We start from the raw sequence: 22281 nt of genomic DNA, 5'->3' as shown, positions 1-22281 counted from the left end.
CTCATCCACATCCAGCTTCGCAATTATCTGTCCATCCTTCTGAAAAGTGCTCCAAGTAATGTAGCTTCGTACAACCATGGGACGGAAGAGATTCCCCAAACTTGGCCCAAGTTTCTTTGGCCGAATCTTGGAATGACCTAGCCTCAACCTCTGCAGCCCAGGACACAGTATCAGGATCCTTGGAAAGATCAAAGCCCTCCTTCAATGTACAACCTGAAACCCTAGCATCAAGCTCTTGCTCTTCTACAATCATACCCATTTCCTCAATGAGCACTTCCTTAGTATGCTCCTGAACAATATCTTCTCCATTGGATGAGGGGAGCTCCGACTCAATGACTGGTTTTGCTAGCTTCTGCCCAGATTTTCAACTCCTCGCCATGGAAGAGAGAGAAACTAAGACTCACGCTTCAATGGTGGTATATAGTTTTGTTAGTATATTGAGAATTTTTTTTATACTATCACATTCTTGCTCTATAGTAATTGGTATAATTTATTATCGGTCCATTTAAGTTGTGTTGGACATTATTAGAGGAGTTTAAACATGGGAAATTCTAGTCAAAGATTGGAAAATAGACTCTTTTTTCACCTTATTATTAATTTGCATCTCATTTTATTTTATTGACACAGAACAACTAATAATAAAGGGCCAATGAGAGATAGCCCTAGCTCCTTCAGCTGGAATTTTACTCACTATAAAGCATGTTTAGAAAAGAATTAAAACTATCGAAATAAAATAATATTATTATTATATCATCAAATATTGGAGTTACAATTTAAAATATGAAACTCACATTAAATGTTCAAACAATGTCAAACCTACTATAAAAGAAAATCAATAATATACATATATATATATATATATATTAGTACTGATCTTCTTGGAATTGATTACTATTGAATTGACACAACCTTTTTGCTCTGCACAACTTGATGAAAAAGAACCAAACAATTCCAACTGCAGTTAAAACTCCACTGATCAAGTAAACCATCTTTCTGGCTATGGACATGACAAAGAGCAAAAAGGCAGATGGAATCAAACACATCAACACCAAACCAACCAACCCCATTGGGACCTTGTACGGCCTCCTCAGCTCAGGAAACTTTCTCCTCAGCCACACAAAAGAGGCAAACTCCAGCAACATTCCCAAACTGTACAAGAAATTTGCAGCAGCAATTATCACCTCTAAATCCAAGTATGACACTGCCAAAACTATCCCAGTTGAGACCAAGATCCCCAACAATGGAGTGTTGAATTTCTTCGAACGGTAGGCGAAAATCTTGGGCAAAACTCCGATTTCTGCCATGCCAAGGATTTGGTACGAACTGCTGCTCAACTGGGCTTGAAAGAGTCCAATCGCTGACAACACTGCACCGATTTCTATCCAAATTTTCAGCCAGTTCCCGGCTATGATTTTGGCGGCCTCGGCGTGGAAACCGGTCTCCCACAGGCTTTGATCGACGGCGACTGAGCCAGTCACTGCGAAAAGAGGGATCAAGTACGACAAACAGGTGAAGATAACGGCGACTAAGAGTGCTTTCGGAAAGGTCTTATGAGGGTTTTCTACTTCGCCGGCCAAAGTTGATACATTGTCCCAAAAGTTAAGGTTCCAAAAAAGGGTGTTAAAGTACAGACTCCAATCTTTTTTAACACCCTTTTGGCCTAAACCAATCCACCTACCAGGCCTGATCTTAGGTATGGCAAAACAGGTCATTACCACGAAAGGTGAGATCGATATTAGGGCTAAGATCACAGCTACGTAGCCAACGATAGTGAGGCCTATATAGTTGATAATAGCAAGGATAATAATGAAAGCTAAAATGGTTACGTAACGAGGCCAACCCGATTCGAGAACAGGGAAGAGTTTTTCCAAGTACTCAACGCAGAGAATGGGGAAGGTTGCGATGTTGATGACGACGCATAAGAACTTCCATGTTCCCATGAGAGAACCCCAGAAGGGTCCGAAGGCTTGTTGTGCCCATATGACGAAGCCTCCGTTGCCGGGGTAGGCGGTGGAGAGCTCGGCGGTGACTAGGGCTTCGGGAATACTCCATATGAATGGGAAGACGAGGAAGCCGATTAGGGCTAGGAGTGGACCGGCGGCTTTGACCGCTGGTTCTTCGCCGTAGGGACCTCCGGCGACTTCGAAGTAGATGAGGAAGATGAGAGGGAGAAGAGTAAGCTTTTTAGGGTTTGTGGGTGGTTTGGTTGTGGTTGGTAATTCAACAGCCTCCATGGTTGGTTTTTGCTTTTGCTGAAGAATGAGATTTTTATATCTTCGGAAGAATCTATTTATATAATTAAAGATCACAGATATTTTTTCAGTTTAATTTAAATTTGAATTAATAAATTTAAATTTAAATTTTGTGATTTTTTTTAATTTTTATTATATATTTGAATTTTCTTTTGATAATAAGTTAATCAAACTATTTTTTCTAACAAATGAAATATATAAACAATATTAACAAATCGATAAAGATATTTATTTTATTAAATAATTGATATAAATAAAACACAAACTGATTGATAAGAGGTTAGAGACACTGATAATAACAAGTTGTTAAGAAAATTATTAGAGAAAGAAAGAAATAAAAATAAATATCCTTTATATCTTTGTATATATTATATTTTTTCAACAAATTATACAATGCTTAAAAAAAATCAAATAACAAAAACAATATTGTGATAAATTTATAAGTGAATATTAATAATTTTATATAATTTATTTGATTATATTATATCAATGTGTAGTGTTTTTAATAATAGAATAAACTAGAAAAATAAAAAGAAATGATTGATTTAGAATTTGTAAATTCCAAAACTGGTAATTCTTTCGTCATTGCTAAAAAAAAATCTTAGTATTAGTCAGAATAAATTTTGTGACTAAAAATAAAAAATTTGTGACTAAAAAAAATCACTTTATTTATGTCATCACTAAAAAGTCCGTGATTAAAAATATTAGTCATAAAAATCACAATTTATTGTCACTAAATATATTTTTAGTCACGACAAACTTTATCACTAAAAATCATAGGTTGTGACTAAAACTACATTAGAAACAACTTGTGATTAAGTATGACTTTTTAGTCACAAGTAATTTTTTGTTTTTACTAAAAGTAACATTTAGTCATACAAAATATATGTTGGGACTAAAAAGTTATCACTAAATTTTTTTTTTTGGTAGTATCTGTGGATATGATTTTCTATTTCTAAAAAACAATATGTAATTGAACATTTTAAAATTATAAAAATCTTAATTGACAAATATTCTAACTCTCTAATTTAATATTATAAAATGTTATGATGATTACAGGTCCATACATTCAAAACTAATAATAATAACAATGATATCATCAAATTTCAAATTTAAAATATAAAACTCAGTAATCACAAACAACTAATAACAAATAATAATTACAATCCACACCAAATATAAAAAGAAACTAAAATATTAATTACTTTTGATTCCAAAATTCTTTGCTAGTGACGAAAAGAAAATATGTCTTCCACCTATCAAAATGACCATCTTGAAGAGTAGGCCGCGACGGTGCTACTCTTGATCCCAAATGGCCAAGTGGTTGGATTTTTTCAATGTTGTGGAGAAAAAGGAAGAGAGAGGGTTGTATAATAATGTACTAAATCCAAAATAAATAAATAAATGTGGTAGAAAGAAAAAAAAGGCAAGGAAAGGGTAAAATTATAATTAAGATAGGTCAAGACATTTTTAAATTGGTACCAAATGTAAATTTCTCAAAATAAAAGTTATATGTATTTTACTAAAAAAAAATAAAAAATTGAGTATTTGGGTTGAGAGGATCCTATAGGTAGCTCGTCTTAGCTCATGGGCGGGCCTGAACCCTGACCATAAATTTGTAGTGTGAGAATTGACCTTGGATATCTACTTCCATCTTCATTTACAATTTTTCACTTATTATTTAATTTAATTTATTTTTTATTTTTATGAATATAATGCATAAATTTATTTGTTTAAATTATGATTTTTTTAGTTGTATGTATTCATATATTTATTGTGTGGTTTTAATTTTAATTTTAATAATTATATACTATTTTTAAAATATAAAATAGATACTTGCAGGAGTCCCAACTCCAATAGAGATAATCATCAATATATATATTTGGCTTATGGCTTCTAATTAAACAAAAAAAGTCATAATATTAACAATCTTTTGATGATTTATTGATGTAATGTGTATGAATATATGAAATATTAAAAAATATTTATCTAACTCTAAAAAATAATATAGATTTATTGAATTTTAATGTATTAACAGTTTTTTTTATTATAAATAATTAATATTGTGTCTAAATTTGCAATGACAAAAATATATTTAGACCATTTATGATAGAGTGTCACAAAAAGTGATATATTGCTATATTTTAGTACATTTTAGAAAAATATCACTTAAACAGTGTTTTAAAAAATGTGCTAAATTTGACATATGTTAAAAATTCTAATAAATTGGCACGAAATATAGTATAAGTCAAATTTAGCACAATAATAGCTTTCACATTTTTTATTTAGATAATTATTATGATATATTAATTAATAATTAATGACTAAAATTTTAATTTATTTTATTTTATTTACTTAAAAACATTTGTAAAATATTATAATTCATAATTTGGATAGTAAAAAAATGAAAAAAAAAACTATTTTTTATATTCTCAATAAATATTAACTTTAATGGCAAAATTGACACAAAATTTGCACAATTTTAATAAGTTCAGATGATCACACAATGTTTTAGATTATGGCAATTTTAATAACTTATGCCTCCCTATGCCTATGAAACTTGATTATTGACTCGATATCATAAAATAAATAAAAAAAGTAAAATAAAATTAATTGTTTAAATAACAAATTAAGAGGTTTAGTTGTTGATACAAGATTATTTCATCAACTATAGAAGAAGAGTGATTAAACAAATTTAAAAAAAAATATATAAGAAATATTTGCGGTGAAAGTACTTAAATCGTACAAAGTGTGACAGTTATATATATTTATTTATTTATTTATTAGAGCTAAAATACATTTCGTTACAGACAGCAGTAAATTAGCTAATAGTTAATTGACAATCATATATAAATGTAATTGTTTCCCCCTTGGGAACAAATTATTTGCCTCTCTTGTCTCTTTTTATTCTTATTTGAACCTTTTTTATATTCATTTTCAAAGAAAATGTTTTTGAAAAATAATACAAGACCAAGTTACTTTGGTTGCTTTTGGCGGTTGATGAGATTGCTTTTGTTTTTAACAACCCAATCAACTTGAGAAAGCAACTAAATCAACCTCTTAAACAACTATATTAACCATATAATTTTTAATCAACTTAAAAACATTTAAAGAAAGCAACTTAATCAACTTATGTAAATAACCCAATCAACCAAATTATGCAACCAAATCAACCTTAATATCAGCAACCAAATTGACTGTGTATTTTCTTATCAACATAAAAAAAAAAAAAAATCAATTCAGTAAGCAACCAAATCAACTATATATTCTTATCAACGAAAGCAACAAAATTATTTTTTGTTGTTTTTTTATTTATTTTGTTGATTTTCTTATTGTTTGATTAAGTTGCCTTTAATATGTTTTAAATTGCTTAGGTCGATTTTGTGTTTAAGTTTTTAGCTTCATTAACCAAAGCATCGAAAGCAACCCATTCATGAGCAAACTATTTTTTTCTAAAAGAAAAAGGTTTATAAAACTGTATTTTCGAAAGAAATGGAGCTGTATAAATGAAAAAAATATCTATAACATAATACAATACAATATTATAAATTTATATTGTTTAAAATTTACACAATTTTAATGTATAGAATTATATTTTAAGCATCAAGATAAGAAATTCTTATGGACAGTGCAGAAACATGGGCCAAGGTTTTGTGTATTTGAAATTGGCGTTTTCAGAAACATAAATGTGAAAACGAAAATGATAAATACGGTCAAATAAAGTTGGCTTGGACTGACTACTGGATGGTAGAAAAACAAAATCATAGCAAGAGAGTCAAAATATATTAAATTCATCAAAGCCAAAAAAAAAAAAAAAAATTAAACACGTGCGTTTGAAAGAAGGAATTCTTTACTGTAAAGTGGAAAAATAAAGGTATATGAACGTGTATATAAATTAATTATATCATTCTTTTTTTTATGTACTACTTTTATTAAATTTTCTAATCATTTTTAATCATTTAGTTAAAAAGTAATTGCACGTGAACATGTATAATGTCGGCAAATTTTTGGGTGCACCCCAAAAAGAGGCATAATTTTAGCTCGGAAAATATTTTTCACGAAATTTTTTTTTATGAATATATACTTTCTAGTAGTTATTTAGAGTATTTTACAAAAATTAAAATAATTTACAGTACTGAAAATAAAATTTAAACATATTATTTTTCACTATTATAAAAAAAAAGTAGACACGCATACAACACTTATTTTGAATTTAATTATTGGTATTGTAAATTATTCAAAATTCTTTTAAAATTTACATTTTAAATAACTACAACATACACGATTACAACAAAAGATTGCCAAAAAAAAGAGGAAATATAAAATTAAGAATATTTAATTTCAGAATATAAGTACATATGTGCCCACTTGTATTTTTCCTTTTCTTAAGAAAAATATTTATTTTTATTATTATTATAATATTGTTGTCACACACTATCGAATAACACTGCTTTAGTGTATTTAGTTCGGAAAGTATTTTCGATGAATTTGAATGAATTTCCTTTTTATGAACGTATATATTATAGTTATTTAGAATATTTTAAAAAATTTTAAAAAATTAAAAATAATTTATAATGCTGAAAATAATGTTAAAATATATTACTTTCTACATGCATAAAAAAATTTAATCAGGCATACAATAATTAAGATTTTTTTTTAAATTTAAAAATATTTTAAATAACTATAACGTAGACGTTCATTACAAATTATTAGCAAGAAATATTTCCGAAAATATTTAATATTTTCCGAACAAAACACAAGAGGGTATATATAATATCGTGGTGTGTTACTCTTTAATCATATATAATATTCTCCAAATCCATAAAAGTATTCATGGACGGTCAGAAAATGAGAACGTTATCAGGCAGAATCAGAATTTAGATTCTTTTTTTTTTATATATAATTAAGAATATTTAATTTCAGAATATACGTACATCTGTCCCCACTTTTATTTTTCATTTTCTTATGAAAAATATTTATTTATTTTTTTATTATTATTATAATATCGTTGTCATACACGTATAGAATAGTAGGTGTAAATTTGACCCATAAAATGAGGGAAGTTTTCAACTTTCTGAATCTGATAAGGTGTGATCTTCACTTCAGTTATAACAATTGAAATCCCATATAGTTCTATTCAATTCTCTCTTGAATCTGATTCAAATTTGTTTGTGGGTTCAAATTTTGGTGGCTGCCCAGAACACTGAAGGTGATTTCTGCTGCTTCGTTTCTGTATTGATCTGTTTTGCTCTATCCATGTTTTTTGGTTTGAAATTTCTTATTTTGATGGGGTATATTGTCTTTTCTTCTTGGTCTTTTTCTCTGGAAAGTGAGTGAGGGTTGTGCGTATTCTGACTGATTGAAAGTTTTTCGAATTTGATAATGAATGATTTGTTTGATTACCAGGTGTTTGATTTTTGTATTATTCAATATAGGTGTAGGTACTAGTTATATATGGAGTTATAATGTTCTAATCATTGTGCCTTTTTCAGATAGAAAAAAAGCTTGTCCTACCCTGACAATGGAGTCCCAAAATCCCATTTCAGGCCAAGTGAAACAACAGCCACAGAATGATAAAATTACGGCACAAACATCATCAAGATCATTAGAATTGCCACTCACAACAGCAGCCAATAATTCAATCTCAGTCTCGAAGAAACTGACTTTGATTCCTCTGATCTTTCTCATCTACTTTGAAGTTGCTGGTGGCCCTTATGGTGAAGAGCCTGCGGTCCAAGCAGCCGGGCCCCTCTTCGCCATCCTCGGCTTCCTTATATTCCCCTTCATCTGGAGTGTCCCAGAAGCACTCATCACAGCTGAGCTCTCCACTGCCTTTCCTGGAAATGGTGGCTTTGTCATTTGGGCAGAGCGCGCCTTTGGTCCTTTCTGGGGATCCTTAATGGGAACATGGAAGTTCCTTAGTGGTGTCATCAACATAGCTGCATTCCCAGTTCTTTGTATCAACTACTTGGAGAAAATCATTCCAGTTCTTGAGGCCGGGTGGCCTCGGTATGTTGCTATCTTGGTATCGACATTGTCTCTTTCGTTTCTCAACTATACTGGCTTATCAATTGTTGGATATGCTGCAGTTGTACTTGGGATTGTTTCACTCTCACCATTTGTGTTGATGTCTTTGATTGCAATTCCAAAGATTCAACCTCACAGATGGATCAGTTTAGGCCAAAAGGGAGTGAAAAGGGACTGGAATTTGTTCTTCAACTGTCTGTTTTGGAACTTGAACTTTTGGGACAATGTAAGTACTTTAGCAGGAGAAGTTGAAAACCCTCAAAAGAATTTCCCTTTGGCTCTTATGGTAGCTGTCATTTTCACTTGCTCGGCCTATTTAATACCTCTAATTGCCGTGATTGGAGCTGTTGATGTGGATCAAAGTAAATGGGAAACCGGTTTCCATGCTGAGGCTGCTGAAATCATAGCCGGTAAATGGCTAAAAGTATGGCTAGAATTCGGTTCTGTTTTATCTGCAATTGGACTCTTTGAAGCGCAACTTAGCAGCAGTGCATACCAAGTTCTTGGCATGGCAAACATAGGGATTTTGCCTAAGTTTTGTGCCACTCGTTCGAAGAAGTTCAACACTCCATTCGTGGGCATTGTTGCATCCACACTAATCGCTCTGGCGATATCCTACATGAATTTCACTGTCATAATCTCATCAGCAAATTTCTTGTACGCATTGGGAATGTTATTGGAGTTTGCTTCATTTGTTTGGTTGAGAAGAAAAATGCCAACCTTGAAGAGACCATATAGGGTACCAATGAAGATACCTGGTTTGATAATCATGTGTTTGGTTCCATCTTCTTTTCTGATCTTTGTGATGGCTATTGCTACCAAGACTGTGTTCTTAGTGAGTGGTGTTATGACTGCAGCTGGAATGGGATGGTTCCTTTTTATGAGATTTTGCAAGTCAAAGAAGTTACTCAAGTTTAGTGAGACTGAAGAATAGCTACTACATTTGGTACTTGCCTTATTACTTCTTCTCTTGCTCTCAAGTAGTTTAGTTTCAATAGTTGCTACTCAAATTGTAAAAAAAAAAAACTTGCTTTAGGTTCTTGTTACCATGCAATTTCCATTATTGCCTTGTATTGAAATAATTGTAATGCATTAGAGTGGGATCTACTATAAGCTTCACTATTAATTAAGTGTGACTTTTGACCATTCATGTTGAAGACATGCTTTTAGGCTTGTATGGAGGCTCCAACAAGCCTCACATGGGTCCCCATATGTCCACATTAGATGAAATTAGATTAAGATAATGGTGAGTTAGTGATCGGAAATGGTTATGTAGGAAATAGTTATTTTTTTTCTTCAATTTTTAGGTTGGAATATTATTCTTATCTATCAAGGAAACCTCCATACCTAGTACTAGAGTTCGATTGTAATATTTCTAATGTATTCTTATTCTTATTTTTCATATTGGGTAAGGGATTCGAAATTTATTATTACAAAATATATTAATATATGAAATGAATTAGATAATGTTTCATTAAAATTATGTATATTTTGTTTGTTCTTCTCACACCCTTACCAAAATTATACATCAATTAAATTTAAAGGAATCTCTAATTTTGGCACTAATTTTTTTTCCCACAAACTACATATTATTGTAATTTTCAATTTATTTGAATTATTTCTCCTTTAGACACCCTATCTCTTTCTTTCTTTCTTTCAACACATCATTTTCCTTCTCTTTTTCTCACACATTTTAAAAAAAAATTAGAATATTCAAACTTGGAACCTTATTTTAATGTGAAAAAGTATAATACTATTAGACTATGTTTACGTCCATTTCTTCTCACACTTTTTAGGGTTTGCTCCGACTTTAATGAGGACTTAAACTCTTAGTTAAATTTTGATGTAAAACTCTTTAAAAAAAATTATAAATAATTTAGTAATTATTTTTTTAAAAATGGGGTCATTGGACTAAGAGTGCCCTAGGCGTGGACCTAACCCGCATTAACTTTACCCAATAATATTTTAGAAAATTACACATATCACTGTAAATTTTTTTAAAAAAATTGAAAAATATAGAATTTTACAAAAATACAGATAACGGTTTATAATAGTTCTATTACTGCTTGTTACAATTTTCTATTCAATTTGTAAATGATATTTACAAAATTGTAACATATCGTTACAAAAAATAATGACAATGGAAGGATATTAACAATAATAAATAACAAGCTTTAAAGATATTAATAATGAGATATTTGAGGATATTAATAATGAAAAAGAAAAGAAAAAAATTATATTGTAGACCAATCATGTAGTACCGCATATTCTTTGACTGATAAATTTTAATCTCATATTGTAAGTAAATTTAACCTTTTGGTACTTTTAGTACCAAAAAATCGGTTTGAGTATTTAAGTTTGTATATTTTAGTCGCAAACATCTCTTATTTTGATTTGTGAGAGACTTTAAAAATATATAATTACTTGTATCTTTTTATTTGACAAGTAATTTACTTTTATCTTATATAAAAAATAGAATAAATATCATTTTTGCCCCCCCGAACTATTACCACTGTCTGATTGTGCCCCCGAATTGTTCGCGTTGTTAAAAATTCCCCCTGAGCTATTCCCGTTACTGAGTTGTGGGACTTCTGTTACTTTATGTCCCATGTGGCTAACAGATAAAAGATTTGGCATTTTGGTCACTGGCGTGGCACTACCACGACACTGCCACGTCAGTGCCACATGTAAAATTCTAATTAAATATTTAATTTAAAAATGAATAATATTAAAATAATTAGATAAAAATGAAAATTAACTTAAAGAATAAAAATACTTAAAAAAAATGAAAAATATTACCATGCCTAAAACCAAATTCTCTCTCTCCCATCTTCTTTTCCCTCATCTTCTTTCCTCCCTTGGAACCCTAGCAGCTGCCATACCCACCTCCGACCACCAGTCTCCGTCGCCATAACCACCACAGCTCCAAGCCTAGCGTACCCAGGACACCTCGCCTATCCCCCACGAACCCAAGCTTCATGAGAGCCCACCCCGAAAGTCGTTGCCTTCCCCAAACCCGGACCTCCTCTTGAACCCATCTCCGTGAACTCCGAGACCCCAAGATCATTCGGCGACTTCGTGCCCAGCCTCTCGCACAGGAGCGCGAGCCCAGTCGAGGCACCCACGTGATTGGAGGCGCGCACGTCCTCGAGCCCAGCTGCAAGAACCCAGTCGCAAGCCTTTACGAACCCAGATGTGAAGCACCCAGTCGCAAGCCTCTGCAAACCCAGATGTGAAGCACTGCACGCACACAGTCGCAAGCCTCTGCGAACCTAGTCGGAAGCACCCAATCGCCCACCGCACCCAATCGCAAGCTTCTTGTGTTTACTTGAATCCAAGTTTGGATTTGAGTTTTTTGATTGAATATGAGCTTGAAGATGAAGAATATAATATTGGGTTTGCTTGGATCTAAATTATTTGCTTATGTTCTGTAGATTGATGAACAATGTGGATTTTTGTTTTGAATTTTTACAATTTGTTCATATGTTCTTTTCACATTTTGGTACTGGTTTGTGTTCTGCATATGGAAGAAAATTGATTTTCAATGTATTATTTAATTTAAATTAACTTTTTTAGTGAGTGAAATTGATTTTTAATTTTTAAATTAATTTTTTTTAAATTTTAGTTATACACGTGCTAGTGACGTGTTAATGCCACACCAGTGACCAAAATGTCAAATCTTTTCCCTGTTAGCCACATGAGACATAAAGTAACAGAAGTCTCACAACTCAGTAACGGGAATAGTTCGGGGGAATTTTTAACAATGCGAACAATTCGTGGGCACAATCAGACAGTGGTAATAGTTCGGGGGGCAAAAATACTATTTATTCTAAAAAATATATAGTTATGTGTTTTTATTATATAAATTAACGAATTTACAACTATAATTAATTTTTTTGTAAATTCGTTATATTTTAATTAACATACAAAAATTACATATATTTTTTAACAAAATATATGATATTTTGTCTAAATATTTCGAAACATTATATATTCATATCTTTTGAAAAATAATTTATTTCAAGAATTCAAAAGAAAATTATCCCAAAACTCTCTCTTTTTTTTTTTTTTTCAGTTAACGAGATCATGGTGTTTCATAAAATATGATTAGGAGATAAGTAGGGCGTTTCTTTCTTCATTTTGTCATCTAATTTTTAATATTTAAAGATATATATATTTATTTGATAATTTTTTTATAGGGGTTTTACTTTAAGTCTTATCGGTAGGACTCTCAGTGTTTTTCGACCCGTGAACAGTTTTCAGCGCGCTTTTTTTTTTATGACTGTATATATTGTAGATATTTGGAACATCCCGCAAATTTTTAGAAAATTTCGAATAGTTTACAGTACTGAAAACTAAGTTCAAACATGTTGTTTTCCACGCGCATAAAAAGAATTAGTCACGCGTACAACAACATGTTTGAACCTAGTTTTCAGTATTGTAAATTATTCGAAATTTTTTAAAAATTTGCAAAATGTTTTAAATAGCTACAATATACACGATCATAAAAAAAATTGCGTCAAAAACTAATCATAAATTGTAAATACTGATAGCCGTACGCTTAAAGTCTTATATATTAATACAAACATGGATTTCATTTATACAATTTTAATTGAAAAGATTTGTTCCTATACTCTTATAGTCGAATAATGTATATTAATATAATAATATACAAAACAAATAAATTATGGAAAATGTCAGATAATACATGACATGACTCTCCTCCACGCTGTGACCACTCCACTGACTCCCACCTTGGGTGGGTTGCCATTGAATAAATCTATATAAAATTATATTATATATGGATTTATTCTGCAAATTACATTAATATATAATATATCATGTAAAACGAGAACGTGACATCTACAATCTTTTTATAATAGACAGAGTAAACAAAAAAAATACATTAATTTCATTGGTAGTTGTTCTAATATTATGTATAAAAATCTCTCCAAAAATTATTTACTATATATTAATTCATATTTTATGCACATATATCATTACTTTATCTTTATATGACCAAATTGGGTGTGTTTACTAGGAGTGTTCACCAAATTGCTCAAATAATTGTCCACACTACAGCATATTGTACTAAAATATATGATTTAAAACATTTGATTGTGAATTACATTTCTCCCAAAATGGAGTGCCTTTTGCAATTTTAAATTTTATCAATGCATATTTATATATCAAATTTTTTATATGTTTTTATTTTCATTTTTATCACATTTATACTCAACGTGATCCATTCAAAATAAGACCCAATTTGTTTGTTCTACTCCACATTTAATTAGGGCAACATGTTAAATCAAACTTTAATTTCTCTCTTAAAATTGTTTATGAACTTTATTATGAAATTTTATTACGATGTTTAATCATTGAAGTATTTAGTGATAGTTGTAAACAGCACACATCACACTTTAACATATTTTTATGGTACAAGTATAGTTTGAAAAATTACTCAAATTATATATGCGCTATAATTTAATAAATTAGCAAAAAATCACACTACCGAACAGTTAGAATTAACATTTCTTTTTTTTATTATTTTAAAAAAAAAGACATTTATTAACATTAAAGTGCTCTAAAAAATTCAAAACAAATTTCCTAATATACTCCATCAAATTTGATGAGATTGTTGGGTAGAAGAGTAGTATGGTATTGCCAAATTTAACTGCAAAAGTACACGAGTATCGTGTTCTTACTAAAACGTGTGTAAATAATAAATCTACAAAACAAAGTGATCACGCAACGCAACGCACGATTGATCTGGATCGGTTGGACCACCTGCCCCCAAACCAATCATCTAAGATATTTTCCCATACAAAAGAATTTTATATATTATGACTTTTTTTTTTCCCGGAAAATTCCTGTTGAGATATCACACAACATGGGAATCTCCAACTCTAACTCTGAGGAGGACACAACTTCCCAGCTCCTTTTTCCTCAAGATCCAACTTCAAACCCAACCGCCATTAACGCCCCAAAAAAGCTAGCTTTACTGCCACTCGTTTTCCTCATCTACTTCGAAGTCTCCGGTGGCCCGTATGGCGAGGAGTCGGCCGTGGGGGCAACCGGACCCCTCTTTGCCATTCTGGGTTTTCTTGTTTTCCCCTTCATATGGAGTATTCCGGAGGCTCTCATAACAGCTGAGCTCGCCACTGCTTTCCCTGGAAATGGTGGGTTTGTTATTTGGGCACACCACGCTTTTGGACCCTTTTGGGGTTCTCTTATGGGAGCTTGGAAGTTCCTTAGTGGGGTTATCAATTTGGCTTCTTACCCTGTTCTTTGTGTGGACTATTTGAAGCTGGTTATACCTATTTTGTCATCTGGGTTTCCTCGCTATGTTGCCATTTTTGTTTCGACTTTGGTGCTTTCTTTTTTGAACTATACTGGTTTGAGTATTGTTGGTTACACTGCTGTCACTCTTGGGATTGTATCACTTTTGCCATTTTTGGTGATGACCCTTTTTGCAATTCCCATGATTGAACCTGTTAGGTGGCTCAGTTTGGGTCAGAAGGGTGTGAAGAAAGATTGGACATTGTTCTTCAATACCCTTTTTTGGAACTTAAATTTTTGGGACAATGCTAGTACTTTAGCTGGTGAAGTTGATCAACCCCAGAAGACATACCCGAAGGCTCTTTTCTCTGCTGTGATTCTCTCTTGTTTTGGTTACTTGATACCTCTCATGGCTGCAACTGGTGCTATTCCTCTCAACCAAGAGGATTGGGCAGATGGGTATTTGGCCACTGTAGCAGAAATGATAGCTGGGAAATGGTTGAAGATTTGGATTGAACTTGGTGCTGTTTTATCTGTAGTTGGATTGTATGAAGCCCAATTGACTAGCAGTGCATACCAGGTGTTGGGAATGGCAGAATTGGGATTCTTGCCTCGGATTTTCGGAGCTCGGTCCCAATGGTTCAACACTCCTTGGTTGGGAATTCTGATCTCAACAGTAGTACCACTGGTTGTTTCATACATGGATTTTGCAGACATAATATCTTCTGCAAATTTCTTGTATAGCTTAGGAATGTTATTAGAATTTGCTTCTTTTCTGTGGTTGAGAAGAAAGTCACCAGAAGTGAAGAGACCATTTAGTGTCCCATTGGGGTTTTCAGGATTGGTTGTGATGTGCTTGATTCCATCTGTGTTTTTGGTGTATGTCATGACTGTGGCTACCAAACCTGTTCTTTTGATTAGCTCTTTGTTAACTCTGGTTGGAATTGGTTGGTATTTCTTGATGAATCTCTGCAGATCAAAGATGTGGTTTCAGTTCATCAAGGGTGAAAATCAATTGGATAAAGATGATCATGATGTATAAATTAGGTTGATTGTATACAACAGCAAAATAATACAGATCTATGTATTATTTCTTCCCTGAAGAAAAGTGATTCTTTTTGCTATTTTTCCCCCTTGTACTGTGCTATGAAATTCTTTATTATTGTTTAGATATTACATAACTTTACTGCATTGACTAATTCAAACGGCTTATGGATTGTGATTGCATTAATTTCAAGATCCCTCAATTTGGTAATATCATCTACTTTCAAGAAAAAAACACTTTACGATTAAACAAAGATTGATTGACTATATATATATATATGACTTTCAACTTTATGATTAAACTAAAATTGCATATATATATATATATAAATATAAAATGGAATCAAACTTTGTTAAAATAAAATAAAATGAAACAGGGGCAATTACATTGCAATTCAGTTCAATTCAATTATCTAAAGTTCTAACTAGTGTGGGTCATATGATGGTACATAGTAATTGATTTTTATGGTACACTATTTCAGAAGGTGTTTGCTTTAAACGGACGTCACAACAAGAAAACTTGTTTACAATATTGTCCTTACCGACAAAAAATAAGAAGTTTGTCCTTGAACAAACTGTTAATGTTTTTCCGTATGTCACAAGATCAAGGGATGAAGCCTGATGTCATGACTGTTCTGAGCCGAAGTCCTATATTACTGTCTAATATTTTATGTTTTTCCCATCAATAAAATCAGCTTTTGAACCAGTTGGCCAAGTAAGAAAAATGTTGAGCAAACTCTAGCTACCAATAATTGCCACAAGAACATTCACCGTTTCTAAAATGGTGAAATCTCTTTCCATCTCTAACAACAAGTTCCCTCTCCACTACTCTTGTCAGGAACTTGAAAAAGTTATGGCAATCTCCACAGATCCTAAGATTCTTGAAGACCCTAATGGTGGCTCCTTGTGGAAGACTCAAGAGCCCAAATGCAACAGCAAGCTTCTCACTGTGAGTTGACAATGCATACTCTTTATGCTCCTCAGACTCAGTATCATGTAACACAAGTTTTGTATCCGGGACATATCCCAACTTCCTAATTTCGAGTCCCAGTTTCTCTAAATACTTGTACACTGCTGTAACTCTGGGATGTGCAGTGTCATTAACCAAGAAAACATGGACCTTGTTCTCAACTTCAATCCAACTACAACCAGGTTCCTTCTTGATCCCCCGTCCTCTCATTAGTTGCCGAATTTTCGCCATATTTTCCCACTTGCCAACATTGGCATACATGTTTGACAAAAGCACGTAGGTTCCATCATGCTGTGGCCTCAGTGCAAAGAGTCGCTCTGCAGCTTCGATTCCTAAATCCATGTTCCCATGCGTTCGACAACCAGAAAGAAGCGATTCCCAGACCGCTACACCTGGCTCGGATGGCATTGAATCAATCAAGTTTCTTGCTTCCGAGAAATTTCCAGCTCGACACAGCAAATCAATCATCCGGGCATAATGATCTTCACCTGGGGAAACACCATAAGTCCTCAACATAGAATCAAAATAGTGGCGTCCTTCTTCGATCAAACCAGCATGGCTGCAGGCTGAAAGAATTGTGAGAAAAGTTATCCTATCTGGTTGGATGTCTTCTTTTAACATCTGCTCAAAAAGTTCTAGTGCTTGGCGACCACGACCGTGTTGTGCCAATGCTGCAATCAGAGCGTTCCAAGAGACTGAATCCACATAAGGCATTGTAAGGAAAGCAAGCTCTGCAGCCTCAAAATCTCCACATCTCGCATACATGGTAATAAGCGCGTTTCCAGCTGAGAGGCTTGTATCATGCCCCAACTGGATTACCTGAGCATGGAGTTGGCGTCCATTCTCCAATGCTCCAAGAATGGCACATGATATAACCGCTCCAGCAAATGCATAATCGCAGGGTTCAAAACCTTCTGATCTCATCTGGTTAAAAAGCTTTATAGCTTCTTCTCCATATCCATTTTGTGCTAAAGCAGATATCATTATGGTCCATGTTAGAAGATTCCTCTCCGGAATCTCACTGAAAAAGGATTTGGCATCCTCAATTTGCCTTGCCTCTACATACCCCGACAAGATTGCATTCCATGAAACAACATCTCTTGTAGACATCTTGTTGAATATCTTTCTTGCTGTATCTATCTTACCACATTTATAATAAAACGTAACCAATGCATTATTCACTGGCAATGAAAATTCTGGTGTAAGCTCTGCTTCTGTTCTTAAAATATAACCATGTATCTGTCTTCCAAGTTGAAAAAATCCACCGTTTGCACAAGCACTGATGAAATGCGTGTATGTGAAATCATCCTGTGGAACACCCTTTGAAACCATCTTCCTATAAATCTGAACTGCCTCTTCAAAGCGGCCATGGTGCACATAACCTGAAATTATGGCATTCCATACAATTCCCAACTTTTCACTCATCCCATCAAGAAATTCCCTAGCTGCAGCAAGGTCATTGCACCTCACGTATCCGGTAATTATCGTCGTCCATGACAACTCATCCTTTTTCAACATGTCATCAAACAATGTCCTAGCCGAAAACATCAGTGAAGCCGAAGAAGACGAAGAAGCTAGTGACGAAGATGCACACTTGACATAAACAGATATCAATGAATTTAAAACTGAAGTAACAAAACACAATCCAAACTTCACAACTGCACAGTGCATTTGTTGACACTGCTTTTCATCATCAACTATAAGCCCCAAAGCACTAAGAACACTAGATAAAGTAAAATCATCCGGCCAAACACCAGCTCGCCTCATGTCATGGAAGGTTTGTATAGCAGCAAAGCCATCATTGTTATGAGAACAACAAGTGATCATGGCATTGTAGAAAACAGTGTCTCGCATGGTCAATGGAGTTGCAAAGAATATCTCACTGGCCAACTTAAGACTCCCAGCTGCAGAGTAGGCGGAAATCATCGTCGTTCTCGAAACGATATCTGGTTTAGGAATTTGGTCGAACAGATTGCGAGCATAAGTCAAATTTGATGATTTGCAGTATATGTCGATCAAACGGTTGAGAATATGACCACGTAAACGAAACCCAGAAGCGATCATGTGGGCATGGACGTGCCGAGCCAGAGATTCTGAAATGGGGTTTTGGAAGCGGGAAAATTGCAACTGGGTTGCGTACCGATTGGCCAATTTTCCAACTTCCATGGGTGCTCTCATCTTCAAAACTGTGGAAACTCATGGTTCATCTGTTCCATAAGAACAATCAAAATAAAACTTAACTAAATAACAGTCAAAACTAATTATACCGAGAACCAAAATATCAAGCTTAACCTTTTGGGAGTTATTTTACTTGCCACCGTTGTGAATTTTATTTTTTTGTCAAATGATATATGCGCTTAAATTATGTACCAAAATTCCTTACACATTATTGTTTTTTAAAATAGTGAGTTTCTATTTTAATAAATTTAATTCACTACACTAAACTGTCATATTACTTTGTCTATATAATATTTGATGGTATATTTTGGCTGCACATATCCATACTCTATTCTTAAATACTCTATTTTTAATCACTAGACATATAGATGTACTAAATTATACTAGCTGGAAGCAACTTGCAAATCCAGGTTTCATTAGTTTTAAATTTATAAATATTGTCTATAATTTTAATAAAAGTTGGTTCACTGTTTAAAAAAAAATATATAATAGAATAAATTATATATATATCAATAATTTTTACATATATGACATCATAAAAACACAACGTTGATATATATTTATATGACTACATGACATATATATAAAATATAATAATATTTAAAAAGAAATTATTAATAGAAATAAAATAAGAATAGAAAAAATCATAGTGTAGACAATAATTTACCTGCATAAACTATTTTTAGTTTATAATGTATCTCACAATGTCCTTTGGTGAATTTTATGAAGAAAAATAGATCCAATCACTTGATAAAAAATATATCATCACACAAATTTATAAGATAAAAAAAATGATATGTATGCCTTTATTATTTATAAATAAATATAATTTATATATTTAAATTATCATAAAATTTCTTTAAAATATTATATTTTAATTAATTTATTTATTTTTGTTTAAGTTTATGTTTGTTTTAGTTTTTGAATTTAACAGTAACAACAAAAGATTATATATATATTATATGTTTAATATAATATTAAGTTTAAGTTTAACTAAATTTTATTTAAGTTATTAAATATATGGTTTTATCATTTCTAAATAATTATTATTGTAAAATATCTCAAAAATATCTTATTTTAATTTATTTAAATTATTTAAGTTTAAGTCATGTTTACAATCTATCATTAAATATAAAAATATTATGTTAAAATTAACGGAAAAATAAATAAAAAACTATTAAAACCAAGAATTTCCGTTATATTTACACACTTTTTATATAGAAGAGATTATGAAAAAAATGCATAAAAAAATTAAGATATATATTTTTTATAATTTATATTCTTTAAACTGTTTTTTTAAATATCCCTTGTACTTTCAGTTTTAAATAATTATAAATAGGATCATTTGTTATGTAAATTAATAAAAACTAGTACCGTGATCAACTCAAATTTGATAAAAAAATAAACTAATTTTTGTTGTTGCTAGTTTCATGATGTAGCGGGTTGGATGGGTGAGCAAAGCTCAGACTAAATCCATGGCAGCAAGGGGAAAACTCCAAATATGATAGATTCTCAAAAGTCTATTTCAAATATCAATACTCAAAAGTTCACATTATATTGTTTTCACTAGGCTTATATATCCATTACAATAAAGCTAATAAAATGACAAAATAATATAAAAAGGAAAAATATAACAAAATAAAGTTCTCGAATATTCTAAATATATATATCCTATATCATTCACCCTCTCTATGAAAGAACTCGACCTCGAGTTCATTTTGAATCACAAAAAGGAGCGCATAGGGATTGAAAGAAGCTCGAACTAATGAAATAAATAATATCATTGTTGAACTTGTTAGAGTGGTAAACCCCAACAAAAAAATCTCTTCGATTCTCATCCCAAAGCCATAATGGTATCAAAGAGAAAGCCAAACAAAATAAAAAAAAATAGGCCAAGCTATCCACCATCGCCGTCGCCTTTCCTTTTTAGTGTTGAAGCCTCCAAAATCAAGACTAAGAATATCAAGCAAGTGGTCAAATCACAAGTGTAGGCCTCACTACTAGTTTGTCAAAAATTATTTTTTCAATTGGTGGCGCTTCGATTTTGGTGATATTGACATCCTCCATAAGCGCATCTTGATCATTCTTGCTTTCATCAACACTTTCTTCTTCCAAATCAACACCAAAAGAATTTGTAATTTCCTCAAAATGGAACAATTTTTGTACAAATGCCATCATATTAGAAAGAGTTGTGGGGTTATCTTTCGACAAAGTGGGCATGGGTTTGGAAGTAAATGGTGGTTGAATGTGATGCATAGACTTGGGCTTCAAAAGTGGTTAAACATGGGAATTCGGTCTGGCTGTAGCTTTGTTTGGGTCACGAAATAGATGGGCCTGACTTAGTTTAGAGGAATCATGACCCAATTCTTCTTCAATCAGTGGCTGACTTGATTTTGGGCTTTAATTGGATCATAGCAACTTCGGTCCAATTGAAATTTGACGGGCTTCGCCGCCGTTTGTTGGTGTTGGAGGTCCTTATGCCAGTCGTTGGAGATGCGATTGGGTAGTCCATGGGTGCTGGCATTGGGACTCTCTTCTCTAACCCATTTATATCCGTCTTTCTCTCGTTGGAATAGAAGTCACAAATGTTACTTGTAGATACATAAATCTAAGCTCTTGTGAAATCTTTTAGTGAAATATGATGTTGTTTTACAAGTTCTATGGGTCTCACATATGGATTATGATAGATTTCCTTCTGAGATTTTCATTGATGACGAGTGGAATGAGCTGAGTTGATGAGTGTGAGTGTTTCTTTTGTTAAATCTGGGTTATGTAGAGATGGCTTTGAGAATGATGGTTTCGTGGTAGAAGGTCACGGTGGAGTGATGGTACCGAGAAGATGAAGAGGGAGATGAAAATGTAGATGGTGATAGATTGTACTTGTGAGAAGAGAATGGGTAAGACGATCGTTGGTGGGCACTCCGCCTTCGAAATCGACATTCTCCGTCGCTTGAATCTCTAACTTGCTCGGATCGATGGTGAGCTAAGTTTCGCCAACGCACCCATTGAAGTTTTTGATCCACCCAAAAGACTTCCCAAGCTACTCCAAACGCCTTCCATAACTATTGTACCTCTCGAGAAAGAATCAAGGCTCCGAATACCCAATGATGGAGCGGGTTAGATGGGTGAGCAAAGCTCATGCTAAATCTGTGGCAACAAGGGGAAAACCCAAAGTACGAGAGACTCTCAAAACTCTATTTCAAAAATCGATTCTCAAAAGTTTTTATTACATTCTTTTCACTAGGCTTATATAAACATTACATTAGGCCTGACCATTTGTGTGAACATATCATATTCGTGTCAACACGATTATGACATGACACGATTAAGGTAAACACGAACATTATTAAACGTGTCAAAAATACTAACATGAAATAACACGATTATTAAATAAGTTAACATGATACGATAACACGATTATGACACGATTAATCATAACTATATGAAAAAAAATCATAAAATCTATAAAAATTATTCGTGTTATCGTGCTGACACGATTATGACACGGCATATAATTATTAAACGTGTCAA

At 32.6% G+C, this 22281-nt stretch overlaps 4 protein-coding genes across 5 annotated transcripts; 2 read left to right on the top strand and 2 right to left on the bottom strand.

The window, feature by feature from the left end:
• Positions 1 to 863: 863 nt before the first annotated feature.
• LOC133784700 (probable polyamine transporter At3g13620) lies at positions 864 to 2257 on the bottom strand. Its single transcript, XM_062223984.1, has one exon. It carries the CDS (start codon positions 2232 to 2234, stop codon positions 864 to 866), a length of 1371 nt encoding a protein of 456 aa, XP_062079968.1. The 5' UTR covers positions 2235 to 2257.
• A 5042-nt stretch (positions 2258 to 7299) lies between these two features.
• Positions 7300 to 9679, top strand: LOC133781661 (probable polyamine transporter At3g13620). Of its 2 annotated transcripts, none has more exons than XM_062220721.1 (2): positions 7300 to 7461; positions 7749 to 9679. In XM_062220721.1, exon 2 carries the CDS (start codon positions 7774 to 7776, stop codon positions 9211 to 9213), a length of 1440 nt encoding a protein of 479 aa, XP_062076705.1. In that variant the 5' UTR covers positions 7300 to 7461; positions 7749 to 7773; the 3' UTR covers positions 9214 to 9679. The 2 variants fall into 2 exon arrangements, with proteins under 2 accessions (XP_062076705.1, XP_062076704.1); XM_062220720.1 differs by having other exon boundaries at positions 7301 to 7461; positions 7745 to 9679.
• A 4452-nt stretch (positions 9680 to 14131) lies between these two features.
• Positions 14132 to 15682, top strand: LOC133781660 (probable polyamine transporter At3g13620). Its single transcript, XM_062220719.1, has one exon. The coding sequence runs from the start codon at positions 14170 to 14172 to the stop codon at positions 15598 to 15600; it is 1431 nt and encodes a 476-aa protein (XP_062076703.1). The 5' UTR covers positions 14132 to 14169; the 3' UTR covers positions 15601 to 15682.
• Positions 15683 to 15940: 258 nt separating this feature from the next.
• Positions 15941 to 18905, bottom strand: LOC133781659 (pentatricopeptide repeat-containing protein At1g25360-like). The gene has a single exon (XM_062220718.1). It carries the CDS (start codon positions 18748 to 18750, stop codon positions 16345 to 16347), a length of 2406 nt encoding a protein of 801 aa, XP_062076702.1. The 5' UTR covers positions 18751 to 18905; the 3' UTR covers positions 15941 to 16344.
• Between the last annotated feature and the right edge of the window lie 3376 nt (positions 18906 to 22281).

Source organism: Humulus lupulus, chromosome 6, assembly GCF_963169125.1.
Source record: "Humulus lupulus chromosome 6, drHumLupu1.1, whole genome shotgun sequence".
NCBI classification, from domain to species: domain Eukaryota; kingdom Viridiplantae; phylum Streptophyta; class Magnoliopsida; order Rosales; family Cannabaceae; genus Humulus; species Humulus lupulus.
The sequence above is the reverse complement of the archived record's forward strand: the minus strand, read 5'-3'. Positions and strand labels throughout refer to the sequence as shown.

What these genes read in the sequence shown, in the direction of transcription:
- LOC133781659 (XM_062220718.1), bottom strand. Translation starts at nt 18,750, where the DNA reads ATGAGAGCACCCATGGAAGTTGGAAAATTGGCCAATCGGTACGCAACC.
- LOC133781660 (XM_062220719.1), top strand. Translation starts at nt 14,170, where the DNA reads ATGGGAATCTCCAACTCTAACTCTGAGGAGGACACAACTTCCCAGCTC.
- LOC133781661 (XM_062220721.1), top strand. Translation starts at nt 7,774, where the DNA reads ATGGAGTCCCAAAATCCCATTTCAGGCCAAGTGAAACAACAGCCACAG.
- LOC133784700 (XM_062223984.1), bottom strand. Translation starts at nt 2,234, where the DNA reads ATGGAGGCTGTTGAATTACCAACCACAACCAAACCACCCACAAACCCT.